Genomic DNA, 22,804 nt, shown 5'->3' on the forward strand with positions numbered 1-22,804 from the left:
TAGGTTTAGCTCAAAACAGATATGTAGCAGGTCATAGATAAAATGTGCAGATATAGAATGATGTTTAACCATTTACTTGTCTCTTTCAGCAAATGTCTAGGTTTAGCTAAAAACAGATATGTAGCAGGTCATAGCTAGAATGTGCAGATATAGAATGATGTTTAACCATTTACTTGTCTCTTTCAGCAAATGTCTAGGTTTAGCTAAAAACAGATATGTAGCAGGTCATAGCTAGAATGTGCAGATATAGAATGATGTTTAACCATTTACTTGTCTCTTTCAGCAAATGTCTAGGGTTAGCTAAAAACAGATATGTAGCAGGTCATAGCTAAAATGTGCAGATATAGAATGTGGTTTAACCATTTACTTGTCTCGTTCAGCAAATGTCTAGGTTTAGCTCAAAACAGATATGTAGCAGGTCATAGCTAAAATGTGCAGATATAGAACGATGTTTAACCATTTACCTGTCTCTTTCAACAAATGTCTAGGTTTAGCTAAAAACAGATATGTAGCAGGTCATCGGTAAAATGTGCAGATATAGAATGATGTTTAACCATTTACCTGTCTCTTTCAACAAATGTCTAGGTTTAGCTCAAAACAGATATGTAGCAGGTCATCGGTAAAATGTGCAGATATAGAATGTGGTTTAACCATTTACTTGTCTCTTTCAGCAAATGTCTAGGTTTAGCTCAAAACAGATACGTAGCAGATCATAGCTAAAATGCGCAGATATAGGGGCATTTCAGGCTCGCCGGAAACAGGTTATGAAGCTCTGAGGCAGCGGACAGAAATCAACATGATAGAATACGATGGGGTTGATTGACACCCCCTGCTAGCGGCCAATTGGCCTGCGAATCTGCCGGGGCGGCATTGCACCAGCAGTTCTTGTGAACGTTAGTGTATATTTAATGCATCCATGAATAGAAGAGTCTTTAAGGAGCCCTTGCAACTTTGAAGGCTAGGGGAAATCTTATGGAGTGAGGCAGGGAGATCCTCATAATATTACCATTCTGTAGAAGTCCTGTAGACGGGAATGTAAGGAGTTAACAATAGACTTGTGCGTGATCAAAAAATATGATTTGTTTTGTTTCAATTCGGGCAGTAAAAAAATTCGGTTCGGGACATTCGTAATAATTCGGTATGTCTCTGTAATTCGGTTTCAGGATTTATTCGTGTCGTTCCGTATTTTGAAATTCGGATGCATTTGAAACCATTACCAAATTATTATTGATGTTGGACCAAATCTTTATTACGGACTGAATCGTTATTTCTAACTAATGTTCTGGCGATTGCCAAAACAAAATTATGTTAAACCGCCGCCACTAAAAAAAGCTATTAACCCCTAAATCGCCGTCCCCCACATCACAAACACTACCTAAATCTATTAACCCCTAAACCGCACCACCCCCCACATCGCCAACACTAACTAAACCTATTAACCCCTAAACTGCCAATCCGAAACATCGCTGACATGAACTATTAACCCCTAAACCGCACCCCCCACATCGCTGACACAAACTAAACCTATTAACCCCTAAACCGCACCCCTCCACATCGCCGACATGAACTTAACCTATTAACCCCTAAACAGCATCACCCCACATTGCCAACACGAACTAAACCTATAAACCCCTAAATTGCACACCCTCACATCGCCAACACTAACTAAAGCTATTAACCCCTAAACCGCTGTTCACAAGCAACGCCAATACAAACTAAACCTATTAACCCCTAAACCGCCGTTCACAAACATTGCCAATACTAACTAAACATATTAACCCCTAAACTGCCTGCCCCCACATCGCAACCACCTAATTTAAACTATATTAACCCCTAAACCTAACACCCCCTAACCCTAAACCTAACACCCCCTAACTTTAACATAATTAAAATATAACTAAATTAAAGTTACAATTTACCTATATTAAACCCTAAAACTAACACCCCCTAACCCTAACACTCCCTAACTTTAACATAATTAAAATATAACTAAATTAAAGTTACAATTATTAACTAATAATACCTATTTGAATCTAAATACAATGTAACTAACCTATATTAACCCCAAAACCTAACACCCCCTAACACTAAACCTAACCCTAAACCTAACACCCCCTAACTTTAACATAATAAAATATAACTAAATTAAAGTTACAATTATTAACTAATAATACCTATTTAAATCTAAATACAAAGTAACTTACCTGTGAAATAAAACCTAAGCTAGCTACAATATAACTAATAGTTATATTGTAGCTAGCTTAGGTTTTATTTTTATTTCACAGGTAAGTTTGTATTTATTTTAACTAGGTAGACTAGTTAGTAAATAGTTATTAACTATTTACTAACTACCTAGTTAAAATAAATACAGTTACCTGTGAAATAAAAATAAAACCTAAGCTGCCTTACACTAAATCATACCATTACAAAATAAAAAAATCTACCATTACAAAAAAATAACAAATGAAATTATCCAAAACAATAAAATTATTCCTATTCTAATACCCTTTAAAAAAAAAAAACAGCCCAAAAAAAACACAAAAACCTAATCTATAGAAAACTACCAAGGGCCTTAAAAGGGCCTTTTGTAGGGCACTGCCCTAAATTTAACAGCTCTTTTGCTACAAAACAAACACCCCTTAACATTATACAACCCCCCATACCCCAAACCCACAAAATAAAAATAAAGTAAAACCTAATCTACCCATTGCCCTGAAAAGGACATTTGTATGGGCATTGCCTTTAAAAGGGCAGTTAGCTATTTTGCTGCCCAAGTCCTAATCTAAAAATAAAAACCCACAAAATAACAAAAAAATAATTTAAAATTATAAAAATTATTCCTATTCTAAAACCAATTTAAAAAAAAAAAAAAAAAAAAAAAAAAAAAAAAAACCTAATCTAGAATAAACTACCAATGGCCCTTAAAAGGCCTTTTGTAGGGCATTGCCCTAAAGATATTAGCTCTTTTTCTGATTTTTTTTACAAAGACCCACTAACATTACAAACCCCCACCCACCAACCCACAAATTAAAAAAAAAACTATCTAAAAAAACTAATCTACCCATTGCCCTGAAAAGGTATTAGAATAGGAATAATTTTTATTGTTTTGGATAATTTCGTTTTTTATTTTTTTTTGTAATGGTAGGTTTTTTTATTTTTTGTAATTTTAGTGTTTTTTATTTTTTGTAATGTTAGGTTTTTTATTTTGTAATGGTATGATTTAGTGTAAGGCAGCTTAGGTTTTATTTTTATTTCACAGGTACATTTGTATTTATTTTAACTAGGTAGATTAGTTAGTAAATAGTTATTAACTATTTACTAACTAGTCTACCTAGTTAAAATAAATACAAATTTACCTGTGAAATAAAAATAAAACCTAAGCTAGCTACAATATAACTATTAGTTATATTGTAGCTAGAATAGCTTTTATTTCACAGGTAAGTTACTTTTTTATTTAGATTTAAATAGGTTTTAGGTTTAGGGTTAGCGTTAGGTTTAGGCTTAGGGTTAGGGGTTAATATAGGTAAGTTACTTTCGGCTAGATTATGAGTCTTGCGTTATGAGGGGTGCAGTGCTAACGTGCAGTTTTTTCTCACTGCTCACTTACCTGCAGCGCTGGTATTACAGGTTTTTACAAACCCGGCGTTAAAAGGCAAGAAGTGGGCGTAGAGCAAAATTGAGCTCCATAGCGCACTCCAATACCAGCGCTGCTTAAGTCAGTGGTGAGCTGGTTGTACATGCTCGTACACGATTTCCCCATAGACATCAATGGGGAGAGCCGGCTGAGAAAAAGTCTAACACCTGCCAAAAAGCAACGTAAAACTCAGTAACGCAGCCCCATTGATTCCTATGGGGAAACTAAAGTTATGTTTACACTTAACACCCTAGCATGAACCCTGAGTCTAAACATCCCTAATATTACACTTATTAACCCATAATCTGCCGCCCCTGACATCGCTGACACCTGCATTATACTTATTAACCCCTAATCTGCCGCCCCTGACATCGCTGGCACCTGCATTATACTTATTAACCCCTAATCTGCCGCTCCGGACATCGTCGCCACCTACATTATATTTATTAACCCCTAATCTGCTGCCCCAACATAGCTGACACCTACATTATATGTATTAACCCCTAATTTGCCGCCCCCAATGTCGCCGCAACCTACCTACACTTATTAACCCCTAATCTGCCGCCCCCAATGTTGCCGCCACTATTCTAAATTTATTAACCCCTAAACATAAGTCTAACCCTAACACCCCCTAACTTAAAAATAATTTAAATAAATCAAAATAAAATTCCTATCATTAACTAAATTATTCCTATTTAAAACTAAATACTTACCTATAAAATAAACCCTAAGCTAGCTACAATATAACTAATAGTTACATTGTATCTAGCTTAGGGTTTATTTTTATTTTACAGGCAAGTTTGTATTTATTTTAACTCGGTAGAATAGTTACTAAATAGTTATTAACTATTTAATAACTACCTAGCTAAAATAAATACAAATTTACCTGTAAAATAAAACCTAACCTAAGTTACCCTAACACCTAACACTACACTACAATTAAATAAATTCCCTAAATTAAAAACAATTAGATAAATTAAATACAATTAGCTAAATTACCAAAAAAAACAAACACTAAATTACAGAAAATAAAAAACAAACGACAAGATATTTAAACTAATTACACCTAATCTAATAGCCCTATAAAAATAAAAAAAGCCCCCCCAAAATAAAAAAAACCTAAAACCCTAGCCTAAACTAAACTATCAATAGCCCTTAAAAGGGCATTGCCCCAATGAAATCAGCTCTTTTAACTATAAAAAAAAATACAAACGAAAACCCCCAACAGTAAAACCCACCACCCACACAACCAACCCCCCAAATAAAACCCTAACTAAAAAAACCTAAGCTCCCCATTGCCTTTAAAAGGGCATTTAGCTCTATTGCTGCCCAAAGCCCTAATCTAAAAATAAAACCCACCCAATACACCCTTAAAAAAATCCTAACACTAACCCCTGAAGATTCACTTACCGGGAGAAGTCTTCATCCAAGTGGCAAGATGTCCTCAACGAAGCCAGCAGAAGTGGTCCTCCAGACAGGCAGAAGTCATCCTCCAGATGAGCAGAAGTCTTCATCCAGATGGCTTCTTCTATCTTCATCCATCCGGCACGGAGCGGGTCCATCTTCAAGACATCCGGCACGGATCATCCTCTTCCAACGACATCTTCTTCGAAATGAATGTACCTTTAAGTGACGTCATCTAAGATGGCGTCCCTTAGATTCCGATTGGCTGATAGAATTCTATCAGCCAATCGGAATTAAGGTAGAAAAAATTCTATTGGCTGATGCAATCAGCCAATAGGATTGAACTTCGTGTGGGCTGGCGGTTTAGGGGTTCATATTTTTAGTTAGCATTGGCGATATTTGTGAACGATGGTTTAGGGGTTAATAGGTTTAGTTAGTATTGCAGATGTTTGCGAACAGCGGTTTAGGGGTTAATAGCTTTAGTTAGTGTAGGTGATGTGTGGGGAGTGTGGTTTAGAGGTTAATAGGTTTAATTTGTGTCGGTGATGTTGATAGGGGGTGCGGTTTAGGGATTAATAGTTTAGTTTGTGCCGAATATGAATAATGGATCCAAAAATTTGGAAATATATTTATTAATTTTCGGAATTTTTCGAATTTTTTTGGGATGTGCCGATTCTGCAATTCGGATGCATCCGAATCTCCGAATCGGTAAAAATATGTCAGAATTTCGAATTCGTCTAAACGAAACCCACATGTCTAGTTAACAAGAGAAGTGTAGAGAAGGAGGTCATGAGCAGAGCGAAGGTATAGATATTTACCTATAGAGATATATATATTTTAAAAATGGCACAGAGGCTTTTGTATAGCGCCCCATAGAAGCAGAGGTGGCTCTTGAATTCAACCAAATAAATATGAATACAAATTTCTCTGAATACAAAAAGTCTACACGCAAATATGAAATGAATTTTGCTGAAATCTGTCCCTATGTGCAATAAAGTTCACCCAAATCCTCCATGAGGGCTTTAAATAGAAAATTTTAATTTACATCTAAATTTTTTTGAGAAATTGGAGAAAAATCAGTACCTTCCCCAAAAGCTGATCTGTAAGTGAAAATGCATCCATAAATGCCTGTGCAATTACTGATAGACAGGTTTCCAGATGAGCAGTTTTCTTTATGGGAAAGACAAACTGTGGATTCTTCAGAATGTTCACCCAAAAGCGAAGAGGGAGGCTAGTTAAAAAGACAAAACTTGATAGTTATTATATCATACATCAGTTAGAGGCTATTACAATTGTCATTTACAAAACAAACAAAAAAAAATACTTGCTCTATTTTATAAGAGCATGTAACTTTTTCACTATGGACCCTTCAACTTTATGTGGTTAACGCCTACAAAGGGGTTAAACACATACTTAAAGTACTGCTTAGAAGTCACAGTGAATTGTGCAACTAATAATGCTGATTGACATATAAATATACAGTCCCCGTTCATTCTAAGTGTTGGGATTCTGATTGAGTAAGCAGCATTTTCCACTCTGGGCCAGCAGTTTTCTGCAGCTCTTGAGCAGTAAACCCCTAGAGCTGCGAATAGTGATTAAGTTATGAATTAGAGCATGTCATTATTTTTTTCTCACTATAATGGCTCTTGAAATAAAAACTAGGCAATGTTAAATACATCATCAGTACCCTTACATTGTTTATCTAGAATCATAATTTCTCATGATATTTATTCCTTTTTAAAATAATAATAAAATATAATAAAAATATACTATATACAGGGCTCAAATGTTCCACTCACCCACTAGCCATTGGCTAGTAGAAATTGAACTGTAGCGAGCAGTGAAAGATAGTGAGTGAATGTTAACTCAACATTCATGCACTATCAAAGGCTGGGAGTGTAGGTGAAGCAATGAAATGTTGCTGTAAAGATATCGGGGCATATTTATCAAGCTCCGTATGGAGCTTGATGCCCCGTGTTTCTGGTGAGCCTGCAGGCTCGCCAGAAACAGCAGTTATGACCGCTGCTCCATAACCTGTCCACCTGCTCTGAGCAGGCGGACAGACATCGCCGGAAATCAACCTGATCGAGTACGATCGGGTTGATTGACACCCCCATGCTGGCGGCCCATTGGCTACGAGTCTGCAGGGGGCGGCGTTGCACCAGCAGCTCTTGTGAGCTGCTGGCGCAATGCTGAATACGGCGAGCGTATTGCTTGCCGTATTCAACGAGGTCTGTCGGACCTGATCCGCACTGTCGGATCAGGTTCGACAGACCTTGATAACTTGGGGCCATCGTGTCAGCTTGAAGGTGTAGCGCACTTGCGGAAGTGTGGAGGTGGTGTGGAAGCCAAGAGAAAAAGCATGGGCAACGTGGAGAGGAAGAGGGAGAGTCATCATCAATAGGAGTGCAGCTTATGTGAGATAAGTAGGGCCCTGATCTGGCTGATTTGAGGTCTGGGGGCAATACAATATGAGAGGATAGGAGGATGTAAATAGTGAAGGTTGGTTGGCTGTCAGTACCATTGAAGTAGCATTTCTGAATTTAGGTGGGAGAGTTTTAGAGCTGTAGACATAAAACTTGAGCAACAAAGTTAGCTTAAGAGATTTTGATGGCTTTTCAGAGATTTTTGCTTTCAGATATCTCAGTCCGGTTGCAAAGTAGGGGACTGTGCTTAAAACATTAATTTAAAGTTTTATTGTGGGGTCATAAGAAATGCTCTTTACCCAGTTTGTTTTTAGCAGAAACTCCATTAAAGGGATAATGTACTTAGGCAAGCAGCTGTATTCATAGTAACCACAGGGACACTTTTTCTTCTACCCCACTGACTCTACCCCTGGATTACATAGCTATTGTATAACAAATACTGCACAAGATCAGCAGTTAGGTGGCAGTTCCCATAGGCAAAATCAACTATTTAAAATGATTGTCCCCTTTATCAAGCTAAAAGCCACCCATGGTTAGTTGTTCAGGTTACTACACATGCAAAATTAAAAAAGCAAATTGGATACTAAATAGATTTATTTAATGTCCCTGCTGCGTTAAATTAAACCTGAACTGGTTTACACAACTTTATTTCATGTGAGAAGGAGGTAAATGTTGTCTATACACTGTGCCAAATGGCCAGCAAATATATATATAAAAATAAATATTTATATTTATAATTGTATTAAAAGGACTTAACTTGTTATGGTTTAAAATAACATATATTAAAAAGTACTGAACAATAAGGTGTTTCACAATGGCTAAATATATGCAAAGAGGGGGTGGGATAGTTGGTGAGGTGTGAGCAGGTGATTGGTGGGATCCATAACAAGTTACATTTTGGCCAGGCTAGCAGCTTAGGACTTGACATTTTGAGCCCTGTATGTATATATATATATATATATATATATATATATACATATATATATATATATATATATATATATATATATATATATATATATATATATATATATTTGTAATGAGGCACTCTAAGGGCTTGAAAGTTCAATGTATCTTCATTTTTTTTTATTTGCTTATTTATACATTAATTTTATCTTGTTGATGTTTCAGTCTCATGTCAAAACCATTTGTTCTTCTTATATTCAACTATTTTCTCTGTTGTAGTCTAGACCCATGTGTCTCAACCTGTGGTATGTGTACCCCTGGGGGTACTTTGGGCATTGAAAAGGGGTACTTCAGGGATTGGCCTTCATTTTTTTCCTGATGTAGCTATTGTAAACATGATATATCAAAGAAAGTTGTTTCTCATTTCTACCCTTGAGAGTGTGAGTATTTCCCTTCCTAGGTTGGACCACTGATTCTCCTCAAATTGGTAAAACCTTAGATTCTGGCTTGTTATTGAGATATGAGGGCTGGAGTTGAGCTTCACTGATATGAACTGAGAAAGAGTATTACTGTGACTAAGTGTCACACAGACAGGTGGCAGTTAAATGTGCCACTGTGAAACAGATAAGGTGCATCATACTAAAGTGTGCCTCAGTAAAATGAGACAGTAAAACTGTATATGAAATGGTTATTAAAGGGACAGTCAAGTCCAAAAAAACTTCCATGATTTAAATAGGAAATGTAATTTTAAACAACTTTCCAATTTACTTTTATCACCAATTTTGCTTTGTTCTCTTGGTATTCTTAGTTGAAAGCTAAACCTAGGAGGTGCATATGCTAATTTCTTAGACCTTGAAAACTGCCTATAATCTGAATGCATTTTGACCACTAGAGGGCATTAGTTCATGTGTTTCATATAGATAACATTGAGCTCATGCACGTTAAGTTACCCTGGAGTGAGCACTGGTTGGCTAAAATGCAAGTCTGTCAAAAGAACTGAAATAAGGGGGCAGTCTGTAGAGACTTAGATACAAGGTAATTACAGAGGAGAAAATGTATTTCTATAACAGTGTTGGTTATGCAAAGCTGGGGAATGGGTAATAAAGGGATTATCTTTCTTTTTAAACAACAAAAATTCTGGTGTTGACTGTCCCTTTAAAAATAAAAAGATGGTACCATAAATAGTTATTTCCTCATCATGCAGAAAAGAGTTTATTTTCCCTTTTTAATGTAAGAAGCACATTAATTGCATAGAATTATTAATATCAATGGACTACATATCTGTGTATTAATATTGTAATATTGCCAAATATTAAATTCCGGAAAACATAAGAGACATATCTGATTCTTATACATTTACTTCATTAAAGGGCCATGATACCCACATTTTTTCTTTCATGATTTAGAAAGAGAATGCATTTTTAAACATCTTTCTAATGTACTTCTATTATCTAATTTGTTTTATTCTCTTGATAATCTTTGCTGAAAAGCATATCTAGATATGCTCAGTAGCTGCTGATTGGTTGCTGCACATAGAAGCCTCATGTGATTGGTTCACCCATGTGCATTGCTTTTTCTTCAAATAAGGATATCTAAAAAATTAAGCAAAATAAATAATAGAAGTAAATTGTAATGTTGTTTAAATTTGTATGTTCTATCTGAATCATGAAAGAAAGATTTTGGGTTTAGTGGCCCTTTAAGCTATCTGAAACAAGCTTGTGAAACCAAGTAATACACCTGATTTCCATTTTTGCTCATGTAAAATATCAATAATATTTATGCTACACTTGGGGTACATAGAAAACAAGTGTATGCCTACAGCGGTACTTGCTATAAAAAGGTTGAGAAACACTAGTCTAGACCAGTGTTTTTCAACTAGTGTGCCGTGAGAGATCCTCAGGTGTGCCACGGCAGACTGACAACAGTGTGGGGGTGTCCCTCTTTCAAATTTTGAAATATTGGGAGGTATGTGACAGGCTCATCAGGCATCATTTACAACCATGACATATTGACATTCATTCACAGACAATGATTATGATTGTTTGTGAATGAATGTCAATATCTCATGTATAGTTTGTAGGAGGCATGGCATGACAGCACAGTACAGTGTGTATATATATATATATATATATATATATATATATATATATATATATATACTGTATATATATCCTGTATTAGGCTACAATGTGTGATTTTGTAAAATTTTGGGATGGTGGTGTGCCGCAGGATTTTTTTAATGTAAAAAAGTGTGCCACGGCAAAAGGTTGCAAATCACTGGTCTAGGCTACTACAAAGAAAAGAGTTGAATATAAGATGCACAATTGGTCTTGAAAAAGGTCTTGACATGAGTCCGAAACATTGACCAGATAAAATTAATGTATAAATAAGCGAATTTAAAAAATTGAAGATACATTAAACCTTCAAGCCCTGAGAGTGCCTCTTCATTACAAAGAAGGCTTTCTACGTATTAATAAAGCAGAGCACCCGGGCAGATAAGCCAATATTAGTGAGTGCATAAAAATACTGGACTAACTAAATATACATACTTTATATTTCTGAATATCACATGAATACTTTGACAGCATTTATTTAGTCCATTTGAATTTCAAATGTTTTCAAAATACTTTGTACATACAATAAAAGGTTAATTTTTAACCTTATTTAGGGCTACATTACAAGTGAGGCGCAAACGTTTTTGTGATATCGTGTTTTTCGCAAGCAGTTTAAGTGAGCGAGCAATCTATTTTAAATAGATATTCCTATATATATCTGTATATATCTATACCTATATTACAGTATATGTACCTATATACGTATATATACCTATATATAATCATCTATATATATATATATATATATATATATATATATATATATATATATATATATATATATATATATATGTATAAATATATAGATATAAATATATATTTGTTCAAAAATTCATCAGATATATGTAGAAATATTGAATTATAAATAAACTAGTCCTAAAGCCCGTGTACACGGGACAAAATCCCCATCCACTTGGATCCCCTCTCCCTCCCTCCTTCCCTGCCGCTCTCAACATTTCAAAAACATTTTTCCTGCAGTGCAGCGGTCCCACCCGCTCCCTCCCCCCTCACACCGGCTCCCGCCCCCGTCTGCTCCCGTGCCTGTTCCCCCCTGCTCCTTCCCACCATGCCCGATCCTGCCCCCTCTCTGCTGACTGATCCTCGCAGCCTTTTGAAGTCTCACACAGTCTTGTGCGCAGTCACTGACTGATCATTTCTTACGGCCAGGTATGTTTGTCTTGTGCTGCAGTCTCTACTGCGCACGACTGCATCGAACAAACATACCTGGCCTTTTATAATATAGGATAGAACATATTCCGTTATGTAAAGAACATTGGAATATCAAATATTCTACTGTGACTTAGCTGGACACATGTGGTGAGCCAATAGCAAGAGGCATACCTGTGTAACCACTAGGCACCAGCTAGCTCACAGTACATTGCTGCTACTGAGCATACCTGACTAGTTTGAGATATATAATTTATTTTACCTGTTAGTTTTCCATATATGCAAAACATCTGGGTCTGTAATTTTTTTGCTTTCAGCCTGGGCATCCAAGAAATCAAAAAAATATTTTATAGCTATTGGTGGTTTGTTATTTGGTAATTTCCAAATGCTTCGAAAAAGTTTTTCTACCACAGAGTGAATTGCAACCTAAAAATGATAAATAAACATTATTTGTCAAAGTTACCAAAGTTTAGAGATTTTTTTTATATTGACAGAGAATACAATTCTTGATTTTATATATATATATATATATATATATACAAATGTGCAGAAGTATGCCCATGTCCCCATAATATTTATAGTTTTCTGTTATTCATTCATTTGTCACCAAAGCCTGGTACAGCAACAGGAAATAGCTTTGCTATGCAACTTCACACATTGCCTTATCTATACTTGTTTGCAGGAAACGTGTCCACCACACCATTTACAGGAAACATTTTAGTATAATACACTCCTTGCCTAAATTCACTAAAATTCTAAGGCCTCTTGAGATGGAGTAACCTTTCCAATCTTTATAATATACTAAGACTATTCACTAAAGTGTAATACGACCTCTCTTACTAACAGAACTTAATGCATCTTGCCTTTCTAAGAACTCATTTAGAAATGTACAGAGTAGTTTATAGAAATATAAAATGGACACATAATTGACTATGATTCTCCTAGAAAATATTTGAAAAACAAACTTACTATATTTTTAAGGACAAACGTTTTAATGAATATTAGAATTATCAAGTCAAAATGAGATACCTTTGTGGAAAGCAACTTTGTAAGATACAATTCCTTGACTTTAAATTTATGTTTGCCTGTATTTTTTACATCTTGAAAAATCTCATTTTCTTCAGAGCTGGGTAAAACCTAAAAGAAAAAAGATCTAAATTTCCAGATTGACACAAAATGAACATTATAAGGACCAATCAAATGCGCTTCTCTAATATTCATACAGGGGCGTGATTATATTGCTCATGATAAATTACACATTTATTTTGACAATTTTTTAAACTTTATTGGAATATAGTAAATGTACTTGATTGTGAACACAATTCTTCATAACTATTTGTTCTTCCCTTCTAGGTATACTGGTAACTGTATACCTGTATCATATTTTGGGTATTTAAAGGGACACTGAACCCAAATTTTTTATTTCGTGATTCAGATAGAGCATGCAATTTTAAGTAACTTTCTAATTTACTCCTATTATCAATTTTTTTCTTCATTCTCTTGCTATCTTTATTTGAAAAATAAGGCATCTAAGCTAAGGAACCAGCCAATTTTTTATTCAGCACCCTGGAAAGCACTTGTTTATTGGTGGGTGAATTTATCCACCAATCAACAAAGAACAATCCAGGTTTTTCACCAAAAATGGGCCGGCATCTAAACTTACATTCTTGCTTTTCAAATAAAGATACCAAGAGAATGAAGAAAATGTTATAATAGGAGTAAATTAGAAAGTTGCTTAAAATTGCATGCTCTATCTGAATCAGAAAAAAAATGGGTTCAGTGTCCCTTTAATGGAAAAAATAACATACTATCACTTTAAAGGAACATGTATCTCAAAAAATGTATTTTATGCTTCAACTAGAACAGTGTTTCTCAACCACATTCCTCAAGTACCCCTAACAGGCAAGGTTTTTATTATAACTGAACTAGAGCACAGGTGAAATAATCAGCTGAAGGGTTAGAACAGGGAAGTTACCATGGTTATGGATCAGCTGATTATTTTACCTGTGCTCTGTTTCAGCTATAATGAAAACCTGGCCTGTTGGGGGTACTTGAGGACCGCAGTTGAGAAACATTGAGCTAGAACATTCAATTTTTAACAACTTTCCATTTGACTTCTATTATCTAATTTGCTTTGTTCTATTGGTATTTTGTGTTGAAAAGGCTTAGGCTTAGGTAGGCTTAGGTGCAGCAATGCACTACTAAGAGTTAGCTAATGATTGTTGATTGCACATATATGCCGTTTGTCATTGGCTTACCTGATGTGTTCAGCTAGCTCCCTGTGGTGCATTGATGGTCTTTTATTAAAGGGTATCAAGAAAATGAAGCAAATTTGATAACAGTACATTGTAGGCTCTATCTGAATCATGAAAGAACATTTTTTGGGGTTTCATGTCCCTTTAAAACAGCACTTTGCATTGGATTATAACACTAAATTGAGAGCATACTGAGTTTTGAATGATAGTTTAAAATGTCTTGGCTGCTTTTGCATTGCAATTTATGAAGTATTAAATGAAGGTGGTCGGCCATTCTAATTTGGCAAATCTGCCCCTAATTTTTGAATGGACAATTCAGGACACTAATTTTTGCTCAACATTTTCCCCAACATTTAGTGTCCCGAATTTGGGTCTGGGACATCTGGTCACCTTAATTAAATACATATAGTAGTTTGTATATATTGACACACTCTTATCTATAGAAGCTAATTATTGTTATCAACACAAACACTGCTTTGTAGCAGCTACTTTACAGCAGTATGCTAAGACTGTAAATACGTTTACATTAATCTAAAGCATTAAACACAAGTAAGGTTTCAAGCACTGTTACATTATAGTGCAAAAATGGCATACTCTAATTTGTTAGAGAAGTGCTTGATCCCAATTGGGTACAGCAGCTGGTAAGGGTTATGCAGCGACTGCAGCTGTTTAGTTTATCAGCTGTATCCATTCAGGACCAGCAGGACTTTGTGGCTCCAGGGGCACGATCCGATATACGGCGCAGGTTTCGGTGCAAGCGTGGAAACCTGCGCCGCCCGTAGTTTCAGCTCGCAACTCGAGCTATCCCATATACGGCGCTGTCAGAGGCTAAATTGCCGTAAGTCTCACAAACCAGCGATGTCCAGAAATTTGCGTAAGTACAAATTTCTGGAGTCGCCAGTGACTTAGGGCACTTTAAAAACCTGACTAAGTTATTAAATCACCCGTACTGTCTAACGCGCCTCCTAAACATAGCCCGACACGTCTAACCCTCTATCCGCTATCCCCCCTCACTCTCCTAATAATAATAAATGTATTAACCCCTAAACCACCGCTCCCGGACCCCGCCGCACCTAATAAAGTTATTAACCCCTAAACCGCCGCTCCCGGACCCCGCCGCCACCTACATTATCTATATTACCCCCTAATGTGAGCCCCCTACACCGCCGCTACCTATTTTATCTATATTACCCCCTAATGTGAGCCCCTTACACCGCCGCTACCTATTTTATCTATATTACCCCCTAATGTGAGCTCCTACCCTGCCGTCAGCTATATTACCTACCCCCTAATGTGAGCTCCTACACCGCCGCCATCTATATTACCTACCCCCTAATGTGAGCCCCTTACACCGCCGCCATCTATATTACCTACCCCCTAATGTGAGCTCCTACCCCGCCGCCAGCTATATTAAAATTATTAACCCCTAATTTAATCCCCCTACACCGCCGCCAGCTATATTAAATGAATTAACCCCTAATTTAATCCCCCTACAACGCCGCCAGCTATATTAAATACATTAACCCCTAATCTAATCCCCCTAGAGTAATCACCTCTATTACCAGCCCTTAAAAGGGCCTTTGCGTGACATTGCCCTAAAGTAACAGCTCTATTGCCAGCCCTTAAAAGGGCTTTTTGCAGGGCATGCCCCAAAGAAATCAGCTCTTTTACCAGCCCTTAAAAGGGCATTTTGCGGGGCATTGTCACAAATAAATCAGTTCTTTTGCATCTAATCTAAATCCCCCTACACCGCCGCCACCTATATTAAATAGATTAACCCCTAATCTAATCCCCCTACACCGCCGCCACCTATATTAAATAGATTAACCCCTAATCTAATCCCCCTACACCGCCGCCATCTATATTAAATAGATTAACCCCTAATCTAATCCCCCTACACCGCCGCCAGCTATATTAACTATATTAACCCTAATTATATTAGGGTTAATATAGTTAATATAGTTATTATATTATATATATTAACTATATTAACCCTAATTATATTAGGGTTAATATAGTTAATATCGTTATTATATTATATATATATATATTAAGTATAATAACCCTATCTAACTCTAACATCCCTAACTAAATTCTTATTAAAATAAATCTAATTAATATTAATATTATTAATTAAAATATTCCTATTTAAATCTAAATACTTACCTATAAAATAAACCCTAAGATAGCTACAATGTAATTAATAATTACATTGTAGCTATTTTAGGGTTTATATTTATTTTACAGGTAACTTGGTATTTATTTTAACTAGGTACAATAGCTATTAAATAGTTAATAACTATTTAATAGCTACCTAGTTAAAATAATTACCAATTTACCTGTAAAATAAATCCTAACCTAAGTTACAAATACACCTACACTATCAATAAATTAAATAAACTACAAATATCTAAACTAAAATACAATTAAATAAACTAAACTAAATTACAAAAAATAAAAAAAGATTACAAGAATTTTAAGCTAATTACACCTATTCTAAGCCCCCTAATAAAATAACAAAGCCCCCCAAAATAAAAAAAAATCCCTGCCCTATTCTAAATTAAAAAAGTTCAAAGCTCTTTTACCTTACCAGCCCTTAAAAGGGCTTTTTGCGGGGCATGCCCCAAAGAAATCAGCTCTTTTGCCTACACTATCAATAAATTAAATAAACTACAAATATCTAAACTAATCTACAATTAAATACACTAATCTAAATTACAAAAACAAACACTAAATTACAAAAAATAAAAAAAGATTACAAGAATTTTAAGCTAATTACACCTATTCTAAGCCCCCTAATAAAATAACAAAGCCCCCCAAAATAAAAAAAATTGCCTACCCTAATCTAAATTACATAAGTTAACAGCTCTATTACCAGCCTTTAAAAGGGCCTTTCGTGGGGCATGCCCCAAAGAAATCAGCTCTTTTGCCTGTAAAAAAAACAACACTCCCCCATTACAACCCACCACCCACATACCCCTATTCTAACCCACCCAACCCCCCCTTAAAAAAACCTAAGTCTAACCCCCAAGTGCTCCTTACCTGTCCTATCTTAGGGTTTATTTTATAGGTAAGTATTTAGATTTAAATAGGAATATTTTAATTAATAATATTAATATTAATTAGATTTATTTTAATAAGAATTTAGTTAGGGATGTTAGAGTTAGATAGGGTTATTATACTTAATATACATATAATATAATAACGATATTAACTATATAATTAGGGTTAATATAGTTAATATAGCTGGCGGCGGTGTAGGGTGATTAGATTAGGGGTTAATCTATTTAATATAGGTGGCGGCGGTGTAGGAGGATTAGATTAGGGGTTAATCTATTTAATATAGGTGGCGGCGGTGTAGGGGGATTAGATTAGGGGGTAATACATTTATTAATATTAGGGTTAATATAGTTAATATATATAATATAATAACTATATTAACTATATTAACCCTAATATAATTAGGGTTAATATAGTTAATATAGCTGGCGGTGGTGTAGGGGAATTAGATTAGGGGTTAATCTATTTAATATAGGTGGCGGCGGTGTAGGGGGATTAGATTAGGGGTTAATCTATTTAATATAGGTGGCGGCGGTGTAGGGGGATTAGATTAGGGGGTAATACATTTATTATAGGTGGCAGCGGTGTAGGGGGATTTAGATTAGATGCAAAAGAGCTGATTACTTTGTGACAATGCCCCGTAAACAGCCCTTTTAAGGGCTGGTAAAAGAGCTGATTTCTTTGGGGCATGCCCCGCAAAAAGCCCTTTTAAAGGCTGGCAATAGAGCTGTTACTTTGGGGCAATGTCACACAAAAGGCCGTTTTAAGGGCTGGTAATAGAGGTGATTACTTTAGGGGGATTAGATTAGGGGTTAATGTATTTAATATAGCTGGCGGCGGTGTATTAATATAGCTAGCGGCGGTGTATTAATATAGCTGGCGGCGGTGTAGGGGGATTAGATTAGGGGTTAATTAATTTAATATAGCTGGCGGCGGTGTAGGGGGATTAGATTAGGGGTTAATTAATTTAATATAGCTGGCGGCGGTGTAGGGGGATTAGATTAGGGGTTAATACATTTAATATAGCTGGCGGTGGGGTAGGAGCTCACATTAGGGGGTAGTTTAATGTAGCTGGCGGCGGTGTAAAGGGCTCACATTAGGGGGTAGTTTAATATAGCTGGCGGCGGGGTAGGAGCTCACATTAGGGGGTAGTTTAATATAGCTGGCGGCGGGGTAGGAGCTCACATTAGGGGGTAGTTTAATATAGCTGGCGGCGGGGTAGGAACTCACATTAGGGGGTATGTAATGTAGCTGGCGATGGTGTAGGGGGATCACATTAGGGGGTTATACTTTTAATGTAGGTTGCGGCGGGGTCCGGGAGCGGCCGTTTAGGGTTTAAATACTTTATTAGGGATTGCGGCGGGGGATCACGGTTGACAGGTAGATAGACATTGCCCATGCGTTAGGTGTTAGGTTTTATTTAGCAGTTCGCGGTTGACTGGTAGATAGACATTGCGCATGCGTTTGGTGTTAGGTTTTATTTGGCAGGTAGTTTAGGGAGTTACGGGGCTTCAATAGACAGCGTAAGGCTTACTACGGCTGCATTTTGTGGCGAGGTGAAAATGGAGTAAGATTTCTCCATTCTCGCCACATAAGTCCTTACGCTGTATATTGGATACCAAACTGCACGGGTTTGGTATACCTGCCTATGGCCCAAAAAACTACGGGCAAAGGCAGAAATATACGAGCATAACTTCTAGGTTACGCCGTATATAGGATACCAAACCCACGCAAATTTTGGCGTTGCCGGCTTCTGCGGGTGACGCTGTATATCGGATCGAGGCCCAGATTGGTGCCTTGACTATGTGTTTAATCCCTTTGTAAGGCATAGTAATCAAACATTTTCTATCATATTTATGAAAGTGCAGTAGTTTTATGAAATGGTGAAGGTGAAAGAACAAGTAGGTATTGCTGGGAGAAAAACAAAGAAAAATGTGTACAATGTGTCTTTAATTCCTGTGTAATTTCAGTTCCACTTACCAGGTGGCAAAACCGATTAGGATTTTGAGGATCTATAAAGGAGAAAGTAAAAAATGGCCTATGAGTGCATTTTGCATCAAATAATTAACAGTTGTTTAAAGGGACACTGTACTATAAAATAATTTTTCCCATTAATGTGTTCCAAATGACTTGTTATACCCACTGCACAGTATTACATGTATGGTAAATTGTTCCTTCATGTTTATTTCTGTTCTTGAAATGACTGTTATACCCACTGCACAGTATTACATGTATGGTAAATTGCTCCTTCATGTTTATTTCTGGTCTTGAAATGACTTGTTATACCCACTGCACAGTATTATATGTATGGTAAATTGTTCCTTCATGTTTATTTCTGTTCTTGAAATTACATTTTTTTCTGATTAAAACCATCACCTAGGACTAGAGTTGCCACCTCGGCCATGTTTGCAGGGTGTGCAGAGATAAACATGAATTGCACCTCTGGACAGCACAAGAATAGTAATCCTGGAAAGCCCTATTCATGCTCCTCCCTGCATACCCTGCAGCATGTACAACTCATAAGTGCCAGGAAAACATGACTGAGGTGGCAACCCTACCTTGGACATGCCCATAACAATGGGCTAAACCCACAAGTATTTATGATAGATATTGAAATGCTAATTATGGATTGGGATTGAATAAACACAAGCAATCATTTCATATTCTCCTTCATTCCCCCACCAGGAGATTAATCAGTGCTATTGTCTGCTATTTGCATAGCTTTTCTACAGAGAAGAAAATTGTTACTCATGATTTTAGAGTTGGACAGGATACATCAGGCAAAAATAACTATTTCAAATAACAAATAAAAGATAAAATAGCGATTTGCAAACAATTACCGTAATTGCACTTCAGCAGGTAAAATGGACCATTGGGAACACATTAAAGGGGAGAACAATGTCCTTCTAAGAGTTCTTAAAATTCAAAAGTGAAATGATGCTGATATTTTTGTCAGTTTCAGTCAAACTCCTGCACTATCTAAGCTACAGCTTAACACATATAGGAAAAGGGATTTGACAACCACATACAATTATTTTAGCATTACTGACTACATTTTATTCTGTTTCTATATAAACATCAGATATTCAATAAACGTGTGCATTGTTTTGGCTTGATTTATATATAAATATTTCACATTGCAGATATAGAAATTGGAATAAAGTTGTTTCATAATGAAGTCTCAGTCACTGTGAGTAGCAGTTTGTGCATAGACATTTATTGCAGTCTGGAAGCACAGGACGTGAACACGCTATCAGCTCCACTGGCTTTTACCAGTAAGATTAATATTGTATGCCCCAGTCCAGCACTTCTCCAACAGCATTTACTGCAGCTACACAGCACAGGAGGCATGCGTAACACTTAAATATTTACCATGGAAACAAGGAAGAGATATCAGACCTCTCCCTCTTGTCATGTGGTATTCTGGGGCTTATAGTTCCAAGCTGCAAGACCTAGATTGGATACAGTTGTAGAAGACTAAATGACAAAAGAAACAACATAATTTATTCTTACCTGACAAATTAATTTATTTCTTGGTGGTGAGAGTCCACAATTCATTGCTGTTGGGAGTTTATCACCTGCCCACCAGGAGGAGGCAAACACACCAAAAGCTTTAATATCACTCCTACTTACCTGACAATCCCAGTTTTACGTATAACCAAGAATTGGAGGGAAAAGTAAGAAAGATAGTAGGGTAAAGAGATGCAAACTAGAATGTCTGCTAAGAACAAAATGGGCGAGTTCCTTGATTCTCAACATCAAAAAAGAAAGGATTTTATCAGGTTTTCTTTATGGTGGTGATGATAGTCACCAATTCATTGCTGTTGGGAACTAATATCCAAGCTGTGGAGTCTACCAAAAAAATGGGTGGGACAAAAAAAAGGAAAAGGAAGGCACCTATTTACCAGGAACCACAGTCTAAAGAAATTTTCTGCCACAAGCTGCCTCCGCTGAGGCAAAAAACATCAAATAATAAAATGCAGCCTTGCAAATTTGATCTACTGATGCCCCATTCTTGAAAGCTAAAGAAGTAGACACAAAACAAGCCAAATGAGTTGTACTACGTAAAGACATCGACTGTCCCGCCTCCAAGTAAGCTCTGAGAATTAGACGCCTTAACCATGAAGCTACAGTAACAGAACTTGCCTTCTGACCCTTACATTCACCTGAAAACTGGAAGACTGACAAACGTCTTTAGTATCCAATAGACATAAATTGCAATGCCCAGTACAGCTCTAGATTATGTAATAATCACTCTGTTTAAGATTTTGAATTAGGACCTAGGTTCAAATAGTTGCAATACCCCTTAGAACTAAGTTTAAATTCCATGGAGGATAAAGGGCTCGATAACAGCTCTAATTCTAACCAAAGCCTGAACAAATGTTTGAATATCTAAAAGACAAGTAAGCTTCCTGTATAATAAAACTAAAGGTGCTGTATGATAGACCCTTTGCTGAAGACATCCTGAAGAAACTGTAAGATTCAGGGAATCTAAGCAGAATATCATATATAACCCCTGAGCTGAACACAAAGATACACTTATCAAACCTATGGGAAATCTTTCTAGTGACAGGCTTGTGAGCCTGAATCAAAATATCCACTACAAAAAGTCAAAGAAACCACCTTGGGGAAAGAACTAAGTGTTCAATCTCCAAGCTGATGGAATATTTTAATTAAAGAAAAGGTCCTTGAGATAACAGATCTAAACACTGAGAGAGATGCCACAAAAGAGTGCTGTTTAAATATACAAGACATAACCGATTTTGTATAGTGTTTTGCTAGTATGTGGGACTGATATTTACATATTTTCACTGTAAGAGCAATACAATTGTGGAACTCATTACCAGATGATGTAGTGAATGCCAATACCATAGATACATTTAAAATGGTTTGGATACATCTATGACTAGAAACCGAATTCAAGGTTAAGATTGTGTGCGTTAAATGGGTCACCTTTTAATGGGCTTAATTTAAGCTCAACTGGAGCTTTTTTGTAAGTATATTAAGATTTGTATAGGTTGAACTTGATGGACTTCTGTCTTTTTTTCAACCTCATCTACTATGTTACTATGTTACATATATATAATAAACATATGGATACTATCCAAGGGAAATCTGAAATCAAAACCGCAATATTGATTTAGCAAACTCGTTATCAAAATCTTTCGTTTTATTTCATACTCACATTTGAAGCTTATTAAGAACAGTATTGTCATCTTTAGGAAATGGGTATCTCTTTGCAATTGTCTTGGCATGATTGGGAGATAAATATTTCCATTTTGTCATTTAAGTTTAAAACCACAATCTTATAGTAATGAAGCAAAGAGAAATCCAGTTATGTACAGTGAGACTGAGGTTTTGAAATTATGTCTTTACAGTGAGGTTTTAAAAGCGGTATGTTCAGTGAGTTCTGCAACTATGGACTATATTTAAATAGCAACAATAGTACACTATACAGCATGTGAACTGCGAAAAAAATCATGTTAAAGAAAATGAGACTATTTGTGGCCATATTGTACAAAAAAATATATATATTTTCTGCACTGTTCTTGTTTTTAGATGAAAATGTTGCTAAACTGAGAAAAGTAGTTTTTTACAATCAATGATGGTAAATACTTAATATAAAATACCCAAACTGAGTATAATATAGGGGCGCTATCATATAGAGTATGCAGTAAATATAACTCTAATGGTGTCACCAGATGGTAGTGTAAAATTAATACATATATATACAATATAATGGTTCACCACAGATAGAGTTAAACAAATATATATAGTAACCTATAAATTAATATAGCAGGGTTATTTACACACATATATATATGAGTACAAAAAGTC

The 22,804-nt window shown here is 36.1% G+C and overlaps 1 protein-coding gene across 1 annotated transcript in view; it reads right to left on the reverse strand.

Annotated features, from left to right (window-relative positions):
• PLXNC1 (plexin C1) overlaps nucleotides 1–22,804 on the reverse strand; it is a 483,607-nt gene that overhangs the window by 61,541 nt on the left and 399,262 nt on the right. The window contains exons 25-28 of the mRNA XM_053716896.1: nucleotides 18,947–18,978; nucleotides 12,681–12,788; nucleotides 11,914–12,077; nucleotides 6,122–6,269 (exon numbers count right to left, since the gene is read on the reverse strand). Of these exons, the coding sequence (XP_053572871.1) occupies nucleotides 6,122–6,269; nucleotides 11,914–12,077; nucleotides 12,681–12,788; nucleotides 18,947–18,978 (452 nt within the window). The remainder of the gene's footprint in view (nucleotides 1–6,121; nucleotides 6,270–11,913; nucleotides 12,078–12,680; nucleotides 12,789–18,946; nucleotides 18,979–22,804) is intronic.

The sequence above is a fragment of the Bombina bombina genome, chromosome 6, assembly GCF_027579735.1.
Source record: "Bombina bombina isolate aBomBom1 chromosome 6, aBomBom1.pri, whole genome shotgun sequence".
Taxonomy (NCBI): Eukaryota; Metazoa; Chordata; class Amphibia; order Anura; family Bombinatoridae; genus Bombina; species Bombina bombina.